Source organism: Gorilla gorilla, chromosome 23, assembly GCF_029281585.2.
Source record: "Gorilla gorilla gorilla isolate KB3781 chromosome 23, NHGRI_mGorGor1-v2.1_pri, whole genome shotgun sequence".
In the NCBI taxonomy this organism is placed as follows: domain Eukaryota; kingdom Metazoa; phylum Chordata; class Mammalia; order Primates; family Hominidae; genus Gorilla; species Gorilla gorilla.
This window is the reverse complement of record NC_086018.1, coordinates 35,492,377-35,509,623: the sequence shown is the minus strand read 5'-3', so window position 1 is coordinate 35,509,623 and position 17,247 is coordinate 35,492,377. Positions and strand designations below refer to the sequence as shown.

At 58.8% G+C, this 17,247-nt stretch overlaps 1 protein-coding gene across 1 annotated transcript in view; it reads left to right on the top strand.

The window, feature by feature from the left end:
• Positions 1 to 16,874, top strand: part of CARD10 (caspase recruitment domain family member 10) — a 29,545-nt gene extending 12,671 nt beyond the window's left edge. Inside the window, exons 8-21 of the mRNA XM_055374577.2 lie at positions 503 to 694; positions 2,116 to 2,250; positions 2,584 to 2,699; positions 3,672 to 3,700; positions 4,170 to 4,293; positions 9,706 to 9,865; positions 10,322 to 10,433; positions 10,879 to 11,122; positions 11,293 to 11,362; positions 12,683 to 12,785; positions 14,091 to 14,249; positions 14,343 to 14,458; positions 15,026 to 15,138; positions 15,829 to 16,874. Coding sequence (XP_055230552.1) covers positions 503 to 694; positions 2,116 to 2,250; positions 2,584 to 2,699; positions 3,672 to 3,700; positions 4,170 to 4,293; positions 9,706 to 9,865; positions 10,322 to 10,433; positions 10,879 to 11,122; positions 11,293 to 11,362; positions 12,683 to 12,785; positions 14,091 to 14,249; positions 14,343 to 14,458; positions 15,026 to 15,138; positions 15,829 to 16,063 — 1,908 coding nt within the window. The 3' untranslated portion in view covers positions 16,064 to 16,874. The remainder of the gene's footprint in view (positions 1 to 502; positions 695 to 2,115; positions 2,251 to 2,583; positions 2,700 to 3,671; positions 3,701 to 4,169; positions 4,294 to 9,705; positions 9,866 to 10,321; positions 10,434 to 10,878; positions 11,123 to 11,292; positions 11,363 to 12,682; positions 12,786 to 14,090; positions 14,250 to 14,342; positions 14,459 to 15,025; positions 15,139 to 15,828) is intronic.
• Positions 16,875 to 17,247: the final 373 nt, after the last annotated feature.

Genomic DNA, 17,247 nt, shown 5'->3' with positions numbered 1-17,247 from the left:
GAATCTGCATTTTATGGGGCTGCCCCCGGCTCTCTCTGAGGCATGCGTGACAGGTCTGGACCATGGGCCCAGCTCTGGAGCCCCTGGTCTTCACTGTGGATGCAGTGGGCTGGGTTTGACTCCTGGCTTCTCCACTGACTGGGATGCTGGGAGTGAAGCCCCTGGCACACAGCAGGTCTCGTGGAAAAGTTTTCAGTTCTTGGTGAAATGGTGAGAGCCTGGATTCTGCAAATGGACTGCCCGATTTGAATCCCAGCTGTGTCGCTCCTGGCTTGGTTTCCCCAATCTGCAGAATGAGAATAATGATATTAATAGTATCTAACTTAGCCAGTTAGTGTGAAGATATTTAAATGAGCTGATAATTTAGCTCAGGGCCCGGCACACAGTGCTCAGTAAGTGATAGTTGCCGTTCTCCTTACTGTCCCCATTCTCCAAGTCATAGGCCAGGAAAGCTGGGCCAAGGTGGCTCCTTCAGCTGCTGCCTCCCCTCCCCCCACCCTAGGCCATCCAGAGCCGTGACCGGATCCAGTTGCAGTACTCACAGAGCCTCATCGAGAAGGACCAGTACCGCAAGCAGGTGCGGGGCCTGGAGGCGGAGCGGGGTGAGCTGCTGACGACGCTCACCAGCCTGGAGGGCACCAAGGCTCTGCTGGAGGTGCAGCTGCAGCGGGCCCAGGGTGGCACCTGCCTCAAGGTGAGCGGGTCAAGATTGTGGGGGTCCTGGCAGGAAGGCTGGGGTCCTGGCAGGAGCTCTTGGCCAGGGCTGGGAACGTGCCGGCCCTGGTGGGAGACCTCAGCCAGGGGAGGAAGCTTGGGGGAAGTGGGAAGAGTCCTCAGTTAGGGGCGGGAACTTGAACCCAGGCTGGGCTGGGTGTGGGCTGGTGAGCAGGCGGGGGGGCATGTTGGTCTCTGAGTTTCTGGGGTTGCTTCTGGGACACTAAGAATAGTTTGGAGCTGGTCTTTGCATTTAACTGGGGAAGGCTGGCTGCCTGAGTGCCTGTGTGCATGTTAGAATGCAAAACCTCGGCCTCAGAGACCAGCTAGTCAGGACTAACATGGGCCTAAGCATCCCTCAGAGACCAGCTGGTCTAATCCTCTCATCGCACAGGGCCCAGAGAGGGTCAGGGGCTTGCCCAAGGCCACACAGCCAGCTAGCACTGGAGCTGGAGTCCCAGACCCACTGTAAATTGGATCGTGGTCCTCAGGCTGCTGCCGGGAGCTCTGCTTTTTCCTTTTTTTTTTTTTTTGAGACAGAATCTTGCTGTATCATCCAGGCTGGATCCCAGGTTCAAGTTATTCTCGTGCCTTAGCCTCCCTAGTAGCTGGGATTACAGGTGCCTGCCACCATACCCAGCTAAGTTTTTTTTTGTATTTTCAGTAGGGATGGGGGTTTCACCATGTTGGCCTGGCTGGTTTCAAACTCCTGACCTCAAGGGATCCTCCTGCCTCAGCCTCCCAAAGTGCTGGGATTAGAGGTGCGAACGCCCAGCCTGTGTTTTCTTATTTTGAGTTGCCTGACAGTGAGCTCCGCAGGCCTGGTGTTTGAAGCACTGGGGCCTGGAGGAATGTAGGAAAAGTCAGCATTAATCCATGACTTTTTTTTTTTTTTAACCCCCAGTGGCTTTTTTGCTGTTTGGTAAAGACAGAGTCCCTTTTCATGGCCAAGAGGCCCTGCGGGTGGGGTTCCTCTTGTCCTCTCGCCTGGTTCTGTGGGTTCCAGTCTTTGAACTGGAATGCATCACAGTCCTGCCTCAGGGCCTTTGCACATGCTGTTGATCTGCCTGGACCATCCCAGCTTGACCTACTTAGCGCCTATATACCCTTGAGTTCTCAGTTCAAACCACAGTTTCTTTGGAGAGTACTTGGACTCCCAGGCTGGGTGGGGTCTTTGTGTGTTTTCCATGCCCTGGGCACCTTCCTTCTGCTATTGTCTCAGCTTGGGGCTATTTTGTTCATATGTCTTCTGGTTTACAGTTTATCTCCCCCTCTAGGCTGTGAGCTCCCTGAGGACAGGGATCTGTCCCTGTGCTGGCACATGGCAGGTGCTCAGTAAAGGACTGTGGCTGGCGTGGGCCTAGCACTGCTCACCTCCTTCCTCTCCTCTCCCTCTTCCAGGCCTGTGCCTCCTCCCATTCCCTGTGCTCCAATCTCAGCAGCACTTGGAGCCTGAGCGAGTTCCCCTCCCCTCTGGGAGGCCCAGAAGCAACTGGGGAGGCAGCTGTCATGGGGGGACCTGAGCCTCACAACTCGGTAAGACAACTGCCCCATCCCAAATAAGGGGGGACACTGCTATAGCATTATTACTAATGTAGAGAGTGCTTTCTGAAGGATCCATTTCACAGGTGAGGACACTGAGGCGCAGGGAGGCCAAGTACTTTACTGAAGCTCACCCAGAACCATTTCCTTGCCGGGCATAGGTGCCAGGAGGCCTGGGGAGCCACCCGCACACTATAATCTTGCAGAGCCCACTCTTCTGCTCTGGGCCCTACTTCTCATTTGTGGAATGGGCACAAACCAGGTGTGCTGAGGACTGGGATGGTGCTGGGCAGTGGGGGTGACCCAGGCCCTTTCATGGCATTGCAGGAGGAAGCCACAGACAGTGAAAAGGAGATCAACCGGCTCTCCATCCTGCCCTTCCCCCCAAGTGCCGGCTCCATCCTCCGCCGGCAGCGTGAGGAGGACCCCGCACCCCCTAAGAGGTGAGATGGCTGGGGATAGCAGTAGACACCCAGGGAGGTGGGGCTGCCGTTTCCCGAACAGCCACCTCCCAGAATCTGCAATGCCAAAGTCGGGTCCAGGCAGTCACTTCCCTTTATTGCCCTCAGATGGCTGGAGCTCTGGAAACCCAGGTCCTGTGAGTCACAGGGGCGACCAAGGTCAGGCTTAAGACAAGGCCGATGGGCAGAGCGAACTCAGTCCTAGCCAAGCATCCTGGCAGGAGGGTCACTGGGGGTCAAGCCTTGAAGATCCTATAGCCAAGGAGAAGCTTGATGGTTCAGGACTAGGGGGCTTGGAGAATGTTTCAAGGTATCAGGGACCTCCGGCAAGAAAGCCAGGCCCCAGGTTTGGGCATCAGCAGCAAATAGGGACCAGAAAAACCAAGGCGCACCCTCTGGTGGCAAGACCAAGGGCGGGAGATAGCCTGCCTCCTGGGGCGCGATCCTTGTCACTGCTTTTCCCCTGTAAGCAGCCCTTGATTTATTCCTTTACTGGTGAGAGGCTGGGCCCTGGGAGGCTGTGGTCAGTATGGCCTTGATCTGCGTGAATCTGTCCCAAGGAGGCGTCTGATGAGGAGGTCATGGTTTAATTTAGGAGGCGTACCTGGGAGTCACAAACCACAAAGGTGGCAAGTGAGGGTGAGGTGAGGGGTGAGAAATCAGGGGTGGCTTCCAGGAGGAGGTGGCATTGAAAGAGCTGGCTTTGAAGGGCATGCCAGGGCATTGTAGGTGGAACAACACTGGACAGAGGCCAGGACATTAACTTCTTACCCTGGGAGTTTAGGGGAGCCAGGTGGCATGGGTGCCCTGTACCTGGGACCCCGCCTTGAGTCTAGCATGCATTTGCTTGGGGGCTGTGAGACATTTATCTGGTGTGGGGGCAGGAGGAGGGAGTGGGGCAGGGTGCCCACTGTGCCTCACCTCCTGCCCCCTCCCTGCCCTCTCTCTGCCCAGGTCCTTCAGCAGCATGTCAGACATCACAGGTAACAGCCCTTGAGTTCCGTGGGGAGGGCTCCTCTGGTCGGGGGAGGTGGCTTTGCAGCCCACCTGAAGCCTGCACCACCTGCACTACCCTTGGCCTGCACCCCCTTCCCTGAAGCCCCACCGTGGCCCCTGCCAGGCAGGAAGGTTGTGCTTGGGAGGCCCCTGGGGGCTTTGGTTCCAGCCTCTCACCCCGAGCCCAGTCCTGGGCCTCACTCCTGTTCCCTCACTCCTGTGATGTACGAGGCTCTTCAGTTCTGGGCCACCTTTCACCCTCTTCTGGGAAACTGCGGGGTCAGCCTGGTGGGCCCTGACCTATCTCTGAGCCCAGTGGGTCTGATGTGCTCCTGGGGCCTCAAACCTGCCAAGGCCTCTCGGGTCCTGGGCTGGAGGGGGGTCAGTCCCGGTCATGGACCCTGGCCATCCCTGTTTCCCAGTCCCAGACCCCTGAACCTCATTCTTTTTCCCCAGGGAGTGTGACACTTAAGCCCTGGTCCCCTGGCCTCTCTTCGTCCTCATCCTCTGACAGCGTGTGGCCTTTGGGAAAGCCAGAAGGCCTCCTGGCTCGGGGCTGTGGCCTGGACTTCCTCAACAGGTACTATAGCTGCCTGCGGTGGGTGGAGCTGGGGTGATTGCTTGAGAGGGGAACAGGAGTGAGGTGGGAGGAGCAATTGCCCCTGTTTTATGCAACTGTTGGAAGATTAAGATCTGTAGGCACTGGCAGCCCTTGGATTCCAATCCTGCTGCCGCTCTTGATCGTCCCTGTGACTTGGGCTGGTCCCTTCACCTCTCTGGGCCTCCATTTCCTCAGTAGCTAAAGGGAGATGGTGACCCTTTTTGCATGGAGGTCTTCTGAGGGCTCTGCTCGCAGAAGCAAAGCACCCAGCTCTGCCAGGCATGTAGCAGGTGCTTAGTAATAGTTGTCACTTACAAGCTGTCCTTGTCCCAGTGTCCTGCCTGTCAGTCCCTTGGCTCTGAGTCCCTGGGACTGAGCCACCCAGCAAAGATTCATGCTGTGGGTGGGCTTGGGTCACCTCAGGAGCCCCTGTGACCGGGCCAGCCACAGGTCCATAACAGGAGTCACAAAGCCCATTAGTGCAGAGTGCACTGTAGGCGACGTGCTGTTAGTGTGGCCGGAGCGTGGCCGCTGTTCACACCTGCCAGTGTATCTGAGGGAGGGGCGGGGCACAGCGGGGGCTGCACGGCCATTGTGGTCTTGGAACTCAGCTGTGAGGAGAGGGCAGGTAGGGAGAGCATCCGGTGACTGGAGGAGGAGCGAGGGGGAAGGGCGAAAGTCAAGGCTTCCTGAGTCAGGCTGAGAAAGTGTGGACTTTGGCTTGTACACTCTGGGAAGTGTGGGAGGGTTTAGTTATTAACTGCAAAGCCAGCTGCTGGCTGTTTTACAACATGCTCTTTGTCTGGGGAGTAGGCATAATGACGATTATCTCTGTTCCACAGAGGAGGTAACTGGGGCTCAGAGAGGTTAAGCAACTTGCCCAGGGTCCCACAGTTGGGAAGTACCAGGTCTGGGTTCATAGTGACCTGATCAGATTTGGGTTTTGGAAAGGGCATAGGAAACACGGACTGTCAGCGCTGGAATGTGGAGGTGTTGGGTGCAGAGGGATGGGTCACACAGCAGATCGGTACAGCATAGGACCAGGGCCTCTGGCCTCCGGGCGGCTTGGTCAGCCAGTGTCCAGGCCCTGCCCCCACCTGGCCCCCGGCAGTGGGCCCAGCGAGACATTGTTTTTGCCTGTGCAGGACGTGCTTCTCGGGGAAGGGGTGGAGGCGCCTCCCTTCCTGCTCGCCTCGGCCCTTCCTCCCTTCCTCCAGTTTGGGCTGCAGCAGGGGTCCTGGCTGTTGTCCAGGGGGCGCCAGGATGCAGCCAGGGAGCAGGAGCCTCTGTCCCAGCCCCGCCCTGGCCCCACGATCACATGAGGCCACTTCTGCTGCCCATGCTGTTCCTGGGGAGGAGAGAGGTTCCTGGGGAAGAACACAGGCTGGGGAAGGTGCAGAGGTGGTGGACAGAGAGAGAGAGAGAAAGAGAGAGAGAGAGGCGGACAGGCGGAGAGGAGAGGGAGAGGGAGATGAGGGCCCAGACAGGTCCCAGGTCGGGGCAACTTGTGTGTCTCCTGGGGTTGTGTTATGGCGAGGTGGGAAGAGCTGGCTTTGGTGCCAGCACTTGCTACTGTGGGACCTTGGGCATGTCTCTGAATTTCCCAGTGCCTCAGTTTCCTGCTCTGTAAAATGGGCTCACATAGTGCCTGTCCCTTAGGGTCACTATGGGGGTTTGAGTATCCCTTCTAGAATGCTTAGCACACTCACGGTGGATGTCAGCATATGCTCGCGGTTAGCTATGATTATTGTCGCCATTGTTGTTTAATCCCCAGAGCAGCTCTGCAAGGCTGGAATTTTAACCTCGTTACACAGACCAGGACACTGAAGTGCAGAGACAGTTAGAAATTGGTCCCAAGTGACAGGCCCCTCGGAGCTGGTTGGAGATTCCGATGTGCCTCCCCACTGTCTCAGCTGTTGGAGATCTCGCATCCGTATTGTGTGCCCACTTTGTACTGGGCACCATGTTGGGCATTTTCTCTCCTCTTTCCCATTTCCTGCCCATCTCTTGCCCTCAGCCTCTCTGCCCTGCCCTTCTCAGCTCCTGGATCCTGGGTGCCGGGAGGGGATGGTGGATAGTGGGGGGCTGGGGCAGACCGGGGGTTGGGCTGACAGATAGTCAGGTGGGGGACAGCAAGGGAGAACTCATGGGGCAAGTGAGGTGCTGGGTGAGAGAGGCAGAGCATGGAGAGCACTGGAGGTTTTCAGGGTGCCGTCTCCCCAGCATAGCCTCACCACTGCCCAGCTCGCTCACGTGGCCCCAGGGGATCTCTGGCACCTTCTGTCCTTGCAAAGAGAGGGTTCCCATAAGTCATTGCCTGGCTCCACGGCCCACTAGCTGTGCCCATTCTTGGCAAGTTAACTTTCCTGTGCCTCAGTTTCCCTTATCTCAACCATCGGGTTGTCAGGAGGATTGACTGAGGTGATCTGTGTGGCATGCTTCAGTCTCAGCATCAGGTCCCTGACCTGGTACCAAGCAGGCATGCAGACTACTCAGAGATCTTCCCACGGGGCCCTAGGGGACATTCACTGAGGCCATGTGGCCTGTCACTGCTCAGAGCTGGCAGAGCTGGCAGACTTGCCCCATTCCTGTCTGCCTGTGACCTGACCTGACTAGGGAGGGGGCCGGGAGCTGGTGGCTAAGGACACTGTGCTTCCTAGTACCCCACAGGCAGCCAGCTGGTCAGCCAGTCCCAGGAGCGGGGAGCAGGCAGCCCCTCTCCCTGCTGTGTCCTTTCTCTCCCCCTCCTGCTTGTCTGCTGAGGTGGGGGGCTGGGAGGAACCCTATCTGGACCCTGCTCTGGGCAAGCCCCTGTGGGCTCTGCAGACTCCAAGGAGTGCAGGGAGCAGGTATTCCTGGTCTGCGGAGGCTCAGAGAAGTCACTGGTCCTTTGAGGAGGTTGGCAAGGGCGTCCTGGAGGAGGGGGCACCTGAGCTGGGTCTTCAGGGAGCTGCAGGAATTGTCAAGAAGAGCCTGAAAAACCTGAGGTCAAAGCTGAGGTCAGCCTTGATGCTTGCATTGCAGAGGGGAGAGGTGTGGGGGAGGGAGCGAGTAGAGGTGGGTGGGGTGGGTAGGCTTGGTGGAAGAGCCTGGATGCCGGCTGCTTACTGGGCTCTGGTCTGGAGAGGCCATGATGGTCAGTTGTCTGTGGGTTTGAAACAGGTGGGGAAACTGAGGTGAGCGAGAGGTGATTTGTTGTGAATCACACCTGATGCCAGTAAATGTCTAGTTTTGACAGAGCACTTAGTGTCTCCTGGGCCCTGTTCTGAGAGCTGCCCATGTCTAAACTCAGCGATTAGCCAGGGAGGTGGGTGGAGCTGAGGCTCAAGGGGCTGAGCAGCTGGGCCGTTTGACCCCAGAGTTCCTGCTGGCACCCTGCGTGCTGTGCTTCTCGGACCATCTGACCACAACCCACAGTGAGAGAAACCCGGTACACACGCCTGGAACAAAAAGGTCATGAGATAATAATTGGATTTACCTGGGGTGGCGGGAGCGGGGTGGGGGATAGCGTTGTACTTTCTATTCCATAGCGTTACCCAGCTGTCCCAGTCACAACCCAGTGAATGTTACCAGCCACTAAGGGCCAGGCCTGCAGTTTGGAGGCCCCAGAGTCATCTGGTTTCCACCTCTCCCTGCATTATCTTTTATTCATGTGCCCCCTGCCCCAACACCCACAGAGGGCAAGGGGTGCCATTGTCAGCTTCCTGTTATGCATGCGGTAACTGACGCTCAGCAACCGGCTCATTTGCCCAGGCTAGGGTGCAGTTTGCCCTGGGGTTTGGAGCGGACCGTGTGCTCCAGCCACAAAGCCACGGCCAGCATAGCCAGGCCAGGTCTCAGGCCTGCCCCCTTTCCATGCCACCTCGATGCAGCCAGGACATGCGGCACTGAATGATGCCTCCCATGCCTGCATCTGTCCAGCCCCTTGGCCTGGCTCTGTGTCTTACCTGAGAGGGCGGGGCTGTTCCCCAGCAGTGCTGATTGAGTGGAGGTCCTTGCAGCCTCGCCCTCCCCAGGCTGGCAGCAGGGGGCAGTGCAGCTGTGTCTGGGCTGCAGCTGCTGGGGTGGATGGAGATGCTTCGCCCCGCTGCCTCTCCAGCCAGCACACCTGCTGACCTTGGTCTCCCCACCTCCTCCAGGCCAAGGTGTCTGGCAGGGGACTTGGGGTCCATTTGTCTCTGAGCCTGGCCACAAGGCCTCACCTTTTCTCATCCAGGGACAGGCAGAACCCTACCATGATGGGGATTTTGGTGACGTCTTAATTGTCAGTGGTCCTCCTGCCCATGGGAGGAAAACCAGACGCCTCTGTTCCACGCCCTCCAAAGGGTGGCTCCAGCTTGCCTTTCCTGGGAGCTGCTTCCCAGGATGTAAAATAAGAATTAGGGCAAGGAGCTCAGCATGGTGTCTGGCACATGGAAAGCACCCAGGAAGTGTTCGCTGCTATTGTTATTATTAAATTCTTCCACACATCCTGTGTTCTGTCCTCCACACCTTTGCTCTGATATATTTCTTCAGCCTGGAACTCTGTTTCCTCCATCTGTCACCAAAGTGCATCTATTCTTCACCAGCGTGTAGCCTAGGTACTTCTTCCGTGGGAAGCCTCTCTCTGCTTCCACGGCTGCTTGTAACCACCTTTGGATCTGTGCCACGTGCTAATGGTGACCTCCCTCCTCAGACTGTGAGCATAACAAGCTTTTTTTTTTTTGAGACAGAGTTTCACTCTTGTTGCCCAGGCTGGAGTGCAGTGGCTCAATCTCGGCTCACTGCAACGTCTGCCTCCTGGGTTCAAGCAATTCTCCTGCCTCGGCCTCCCAAGTAGCTGGAATTACAGGCGCCCACCACCACGCCCGGCTAATTTTTTTGTATTTTTAGTAGAGATGGGGTTTCACTATGTTGGCCAGGCTGGTCTCGAACTCCTGACCTCATGATCCGCCCGCCTCGGCCTCCCAAAGTGCTGGGATTACAGGCGTGAGCCACCGCACTTGGCTATATAACAAGCTTTTATTAGTCATCTGTTATGTGCCAGACACTGGGTTTGGTGCCAGGGCTACAGAGTGGAACAGTATAGAAGTTTGGTCCTGAAGGTGTTCGTTCTGATGGAGGAAACGAAAGAGCCGTGGCAAGGCAAAGTTGGAGTGCTCTGTGGCACGCAGGCTCCACTGCACCGTGTGCCCAGGTCCAGGGGAGAGGCCGCTTGTGACTTGAGCTTTGAAGGATGATCAGCATTTCCCAGGTGGAGAAGGCAAGGAAGAGGGCACAGAAGATGGAGAGGCCTTGGGGTGGGAGTCATGGCATACTTGGGAAATGAAATCACTGTGGTTTTCCAAGAATGCTGAACTGAATCCAAGTACTGATTGGACTCCAACTCTCATCTCCTTTCTCCCTTCTCAGGTCTCTGGCTATTCGGGTGTCTGGCCGGAGCCCCCCAGGGGGCCCAGAGCCGCAGGACAAGGGACCAGATGGACTGTCGTTTTATGGGGACAGATGGTCTGGGGCTGTGGTGCGCAGGGTGCTGTCTGGGCCTGGGTCCGCCAGGATGGAACCAAGAGAGGTGAGGCCCTGCCTCCTGAGCTGGGGGGGTGGGGTCAGTGCTTTTGCCCAGGCTGGACATCCCCTAATTGGTGGATCAAGATCACCGGGCGGAGCTTCTGGGGATTGGCCAAAGCCGAAGCGGGCTCAGTGATTAGCTGTGGTTGCCTGCTCAGCCAGGCTTAATTGAAGTCTGATTGGGCAGGGACTGGGAGGTGGAGCCAACTGACAGCACGTTACATTCCTGCGCTTCAAGTCGAGAAAGACCTGGATGAGCTGGGCGGGTTGGGGAGTCCTGTGGATGGGGGCGTCCTGTGGATGGGGACGGGTCTGACTGGGCTGGGCATGGCAGTTTCTGAGGGGGCGCTATCTGAACTGTGAGGCATGATCACCCCCACACCTGATCTTCCTCCAGCCCCTGGGCTGCTCTACTCTCAGAGGCTCACTTCTTTCCCTCCCTGCCTGGGTTTTCTCCCAGCAAAGGGTGGAAGCTGCTGGTCTGGAGGGGGCGTGCCTGGAAGCCGAGGCCCAGCAGAGAACCTTGCTCTGGAATCAGGGGTCCACACTCCCCTCCCTGATGGACTCGAAGGGTAAGTCTGGCTTGGGAGTCGGAGCTGATGGCCCCAGAAGGGTCCTCTAACCCGTGGTGCATGGGGTGGGGAGGGACCAAGGACCTGAGAAGGGACCAGCCTTGCCCCAATTGCCTTTCTCCTGGCTCCCCGCCTGCTGATGCCTCCTTCTGTCTGTCCTTGTGCCCTTTCTCTATGCCTCCCTCTGTAAGCAGCTTACAGTGAAAGGAGCACTACATTAGGAGTCCAGAGACCTGGGTTTGAGTCCTGGCTCTGTTTCTAGAAGGCACTGGCCTTGGGCAAGTCCCTGCCCCCTCTGGACCTAAGTCATTCCAAGAAGGTGAAGGTCGGGTCCTGGGAGCTCAGGCCTCGAGAGGGCCACGTCTATGGCCCCACCAAGGCCGATCCTGGACCTCACCATCCTCCTCTTGTCCTCCTTGCTGCCCCCTGCCCCATCCATGCCCAGCCTGCCAGTCCTTCCACGAGGCCCTAGAAGCCTGGGCAAAGGGACCAGGTGCCGAGCCCTTCTACATTCGTGCCAACCTCACCTTGCCCGAGAGGGCAGATCCCCATGCCCTTTGCGTGAAAGCCCAAGAGATCCTTCGACTGGTGGACTCGGCATACAAGCGGAGGCAGGAATGGTTCTGCACCCGGGTTGACCCCCTCACTCTGCGGGACCTGGACCGGGGCACCGTGCCCAATTATCAAAGGTGACGCAGAGCCAGGAGCTGGGGATGGGGTCCCCCTGGGAGCCAGGGCTCAGATGGGGGTGCTCTCCCTCCGCCTGCATTCCCTCACCATCCTCTGGGACAGGGCGGGGGGTTCGAGGAGAAATGAGGAGCTTTCCTTCCTACACACATGATGTCACTCCCTCCCACAGAGCCCAGCAGCTCCTAGAAGTTCAGGAGAAATGCCTGCCCTCCAGCCGGCACCGAGGCCCCCGCAGTAATGTGAGCACGGCTGGGCGGGTAGTGGGTGGGGGGCCCCAAGGGTGGGGTCCAAAAGGGAGCTAGCAGGCTCTGTTCTCTGGCAACCTAGGAAGACACTCCCTCCCTCCTTCCCTGGTGATTTAATTGGTCATCTACTATGTGCCCAGCAAACAGAACAGCAGAGCTCACCGTCCAGGGTAGTTTAGAGATGAAATGAGGTAAAGCGTGCCTAGTATGCAGGAGTACCCCTGGTACATAATAAGCATTTGACAGGCTGGGCGCAGTGGCTCACGCCTGTAATCCCAGCACTTTGGGAGGCCGAGGCGGGTGGATCACAAGGTCAGGAGATCGAGACCATCCTGGCTAACACGGTGAAACCCCGTCTCTACTAAAAATACAAAAACAAAATTAGCCGGGTGTGGTGGTGGGTGCCTGTAGTCTCAGCTACTTGGGAGGCTGAGGCGGGAGAATGAAGTGAACCCGGGAGGCGGAGCTTGCAGTGAGCCAAGATCGCGCCACTGCACTCCAGCCTGGGCCACAGGGCAAGACTCCGTTTCAAAAAAAAACCCAAAAAAACCCAAAAAAAAACAAACCAGCAGTCACGTCCCCTTTTCCAACGCCTGGATGGTGGCTGGGCTTCGTGGCCAGCGCTGCTGTGCACATGGGCAAGTGAGGCTCAGAGCCATCAGATAGAGGAAGAGCGAGGGCCCCAGCCAGGCAGCCTGCATTCGACCCCAGCTCTGCCACCTATCAGCTGTGTGACTTTGGACAATCACCTGAACCTTCCTTGAGGCTTGTTTCCTCATCTGTACAATGCGGGGGTTGTACTGCCTGTCAGGCTGTGCGTGGTGGGAGATGACTTCCGTGAGTTAGTGCCCCTCAGGGGCTTAGTGAGTGTCTGTCATGTTGTAGGCATTTGAGACGTGTCAGGTATTGGTAAAATCAGTGCCATCTTTATTGGTTTCATTAATTTTCCTACCAAGGTCACATTGCTAATTCATTGGAAGAGACCCTAAAGTTTGCCTCGTATGTGACATTTGGTTCCTCTTGGTCTCTGGGCCTCAGTCTCCCCATCTATAGCTTGGGGGTATACCTAAGGCTCCTCCACCAGGCTCAGACGGGCTGGCTTCCCTTGGGCCACAGGGATGGCTGCTCTCATCTGCCTGGGGAGGGGCAGGGGAGGGCCTGGTGGAGAAGGACATCTTTGCTGACCCAGGCTCTTCCGGCAAGCCTGGACCACAGTGGCAGTGGGGCCCGCTCTGCCAGGGGTCCCGTTTCCTCCTCTCCCTGAGGGGGCAGGGCTGAGCTCTCAGATGCTCCTCTGTCCCTGCATCCTCCCAGCTGAAGAAGAGAGCCCTGGACCAGCTGCGGCTGGTGAGGCCCAAGCCCATGGGGACGCCTGCAGCGGACTCCCCGGATCAGCTGCTGCTGGAGCCCTGTGCAGGTGAGTGCGCGGGGGCAAAGCTGTATCCCGTGTTGCTCCCATTGTCCAGGGATGTGTGCAGCTGGGTGGCCTTTAGCTTGGGTGGCCTCTTTGGCCTGGAAGGGCCTGTTGTGAGGGTTCCAACAGGAGTGGGGGTCATGCTGGGGGCCTGAGAGACAAGACCACCCCACCTGCCATGGTGATTGCCAAGGTTGAGGGAGACCCTGCGGGGAGGTGCATGCAGACGTGGCTGTGACTGTGGGTTTGCACACATACTGGCTTGTTCTTTTCTGGCAGAGTGTGTGTAGCGGTGCTTCTCACACGTGTGTGGTGGCAGGTGCTGTGAGGACCCAGGGGGGTTCCCGGAGGCAGTAGGGTGAGGCCTTAGGCCAGACAGGGAGAAGGGGCTGGGGGAGCTCAGATGAGGGAGTAGCAAATCTGGGGCAAGAGGAGCAGGTAGTTAGGGAAGACTTCCTGGAAGAGAGGGAGTTTCCGCGTGGGCCTTCAAAGTTAAAGAGGAGTTCGTTCCAGGCAGAAGGCACAGAGGCATGGCTGTGTGTGGTGTGCTTGGAGGGTGTTGGGGACAGCAGGTGAGTATTGAGTACCAGCTGTCAGGCATTGGGGACGTGACTGCCCCTGCCCTCATGGAGCTTGCTGTCTAATTAGGGGGTAGAGGGTCAGATAATCCCACCTGTGAACACAATGAGAGAGTGTGAGGTGTGCAGTGGAGAACTGGGGGCCGTGGGGCACATGCCAGGGGCCCTGCTGTCTGGGGACCAGGGAAGGTGTGACCTAGGCTCTGAAGGGAGGGCAAGGGTTAACTGGGCTGAGTGGTGCAGGGCTGGGGCTTTGGGCAGCCCCAGGGCATGCAAAGGCCCTGTGGTTGGAGGCAGCTGAAGAGAGAGTGGAGGCTGGTGGTGTGGGGTCAGTGGCTGGCAGCCTCCCCAGGCTCTCAGGCAGGACTGCGTCACCCGCGTGGGGGATGTGGCTTTTATTCCTGAGAATCTGGGAAGTCACTGGTGTGTTGAAAGCAGGGGAGTTAACATGATCTGATTTGCTTTTTAAAGCCTCTCTGGCTGCTGGGTGGAGAATGACCTGTAGGGGGCAGGGATGAGGCGGAGAATCAGGGAGGAGCCTACTGCCACCGTCGGTCCTACTAAGGGTGTGTGTGTGTAGTGGGGGGTATGTGTGTGTGCGTGCATGTGTAGGAGGAGCAGCAGCAGGACTTAGGAAGGGATGGGTGGCGGGGTGGGTTTTGGGGTATCGAGGAGCTGGTATGCTGCCTGCCTGTGCCCTTATCTCTTTTGCGCCCCTCCCCTGCCACAGAGCCGGAGCGGAGCCTCAGACCCTACAGTTTGGTGCGGCCACTACTGGTGTCTGCCCTGCGGCCCGTGGTGCTGTTGCCTGAGTGCCTGGCGCCCCGGCTCATCCGTAACCTGCTAGACCTGCCCAGCTCCCGGCTGGACTTCCAAGTGTGCCCAGCGGGTGAGACTATGTGCCGAGGAGGGGAGGCTGGGTGCCCCTCTGGGCAGCCGGGCCCATGGACCCTTCATCTCTCCCTCTCCACTCCCTGTGCAGAAAGCCTCTCTGGGGAGGAACTGTGCCCATCCTCAGCGCCTGGAGCCCCCAAGGCTCAGCCTGCCACCCCTGGGCTAGGCAGCAGGATCCGGGCCATCCAGGAGTCTGTTGGGAAGGTGGGTGCTGGGGGCTGGCCTGGGGTGCTCACAGAGGTGGCCCAGAGCAGGTGCTGCTGTTCTGGGCTTGAGCGCCAGCGTCTGAGCGCAGGCCATGCTCTGCTGCTCACTGGCAGGGCGGCCCTGGCCAAGTCCTTTCCCTCCTGTGGCCTTCAGTTTCCTCACCTGTTGCCTGGGTGGGTGGGGGCAGTTGACTGCATGTGGGCCCCCCTTGAGGTGTTTGGCTGACACAGCTCACCTACACATCCTTATCCTTGAACTTGCCACTATCCTGGGAGCTGGCAGTCGGCTATAAGGTGGTGGGTGGTAGGTGGGTTTGGGTCAGCTCCATCCTCCGGGTGGGGAGGCCTAGGTCCTGAGGGGGAGGTGTGTATCTCCAGGTTGCCCCATGAGCCCAGGCCTCGTGTCTGTACTTTTGGGCTCCTTCCTCGTTGCCAGGGTCCCTCTGGGTGGGGAGGCAGGACTTGCATCTGGGAAGGCGGTGATAGGGGACCCGTCTGGGGGCAGAGCATGGGAGGCTGATGTCTCTGGCCCAGGAGTACAATGTAGCCTCGATCCTCCAAGCAGAAGCACTGCCTGCTGGAGCTGGGTGCTCGGGGTGTGCGGGAGCTGGTGCAGAACGAGATCTACCCCATCGTCATCCACGTGGAGGTGACTGAGAAGAATGTCCGGGAAGTCAGGTGAGGTGGGTGGGTGGGGCAGTGGGCAGGGCACTCGGACCTGAGAGCTTCCTCCTTGAGGATGCCTCTCTCCCTCCCCCCTCTCTCTCCCTCCCCCTCTTTCTCCCTCCCCCCTCTCTCCTTCCCCCCTCTCTCCCTCCCCCCTTCTCCCTCCCCCTTCTCTCCCTCCCCACTCCCTCCCCCTCTCTCTCCCTCCCCCCTCTCCTTCTCCCTCACCCCTCTCTCTCCCTCCCCCTCTCTCTCCCTCCCCCTCTCTCTCCCTCCTCCTCTCTCTCCCTCCTCCCTCCCCCTCCCTCTCCCTCTCCTCTCTCTGCCCCCCTCTCCCTACCCCCTCCTTCTTCTCTACCCCTCTCTCTCCCTCCCCCATCTCTTCCTCCCACCTCTCTCCCTCCCCACCTCCCCCAGTCTCTCTCCCCTCCACCCCTTCCTTCCCCTGTCTCCTCCCCTCCCCCTCTTAACCTTCCCCCTCCCCCTCCCTCCTCCCTCCCTCCCCCCTCCTTCTCCCCCTCTCTCTCCCTCCCCCTGTCTCTCCCTCCCCTTCTCTCTCTCTCTCTCCATCTCCATCTGCCATCTGTCTCTCTTTGGTTGTCCATCTTCTCTCTCTGACTCTTCCCCCTTTGTCCCTCTCTCCCTGTCTCTCTGTCTGTCTTGGTCCCCCACTTTGACTGCTGCCCACTCCTCTCTCGGCAGGGGTCTGCTGGGCCGGCCGGGCTGGCGGGACTCAGAGCTGCTGCGGCAGTGCCGTGGCTCAGAGCAGGTGCTCTGGGGGCTTCCCTGCTCCTGGGTGCAGGTGCCCGCCCATGAGTGGGGACACGCAGAGGAGCTGGCCAAGGTGGTGCGCGGCCGCATCCTGCAGGAGCAGGCCCGCCTTGTGTGGGTGGAGTGCGGCAGCAGCAGAGGCTGCCCCAGCAGCAGTGAGGCCTGAGGCTCATCTGATACCTGCACCTTCTTCCCAAGCCAGCGTGGACCCTGGTGTCTGTGGTGAAGCTGGGCCCTCCCACCCTGAGCCTTCCTAGACCCTTGGACTCTCAGATGCAGGGCCCTTGGCTCTGGCCTCTCACCCCCAAGGCTGTCTCTGGCCCTGCCGAGCCTGTGGGAGTCCCGGGACAGAGCGCCCACTCCCCTCTACTTGCTGCTCTGGGCCTCCCCACCTTTCCTGGGGTCTCCACCTTCCCACTAGTGGGTCTTATGTGTGTCTGTGTCTTCTCCTTAAACACTCGCCCTGGAGTCTGTTCTCACACCTGTGCGCAGGTTTGCACACTCAAGTTCTCATGGGCAGGCTCAGGTCTGTCCCGCTGCCCTGGGCACGAGGTCTCCTGAGGACCTGGGCCTGTTCTGCTCCTAGGAGACCCGAGCCCGTTACCGTGTGACTCCCACCATCCAGCTCACGCTCCTCGTGGATTCAGCCATGCATGGATTGGGGTCTTCCCTGGCCCACGGTCACCTGTGCCCCTCGTGTCTCCTCACATGGGTGTCTGTGGTTCTCTCCTGTGTAAATGTCACGCCCCACCCCTGTTTCATGTGGGCACTAACACGCGTGCGTTCCTGGCGGGCACACTCAGGCGGGCACACTCAGGACCGTGCCTCACAGGGTCCACTCCCTGCCTATGCCTCCCTCTTGGGGGGCCGAGGAGGGCGGCTGCTCTGTCATGAGAATGTACGGCCCGTGGATGATTAACGGGCCTTTTTCACTTAGAAGCTGCACATTATGGAACATTAAACACTTTTGTCATAGATGCTGGTGGCCTTCTGCTTGCTTGTATCCCTGGCGTGGGTCCCCGTCAGTCTCCTCATTTGTCTCCCAGCTCAGGGGGATACCACCTTTCAGGTCCCCGCTTGCCTGTCGGGAGGGTCGGATTTCCCGCCTGCCTCTTCCCAGAGCCGCCCGCCATCTGTGCTGGCGTCACCTTACCTGCCCCTGAATGACCAGAGGAGGGCCCCACAGATGGGCCACCCCAACGCTCAGCCCTGCCCACAGCTGATCATCAGAGGAGTGTCCCCTGGAGCAGGGCACCAAAACTGGCAGGGTGTGGCCTCCGACTGAAGGGGCCTGGCTGCTGAGCCCAGGAGCTCAAGAGCAAACCCTTGGTATGCACGCAGGTTCCTGAG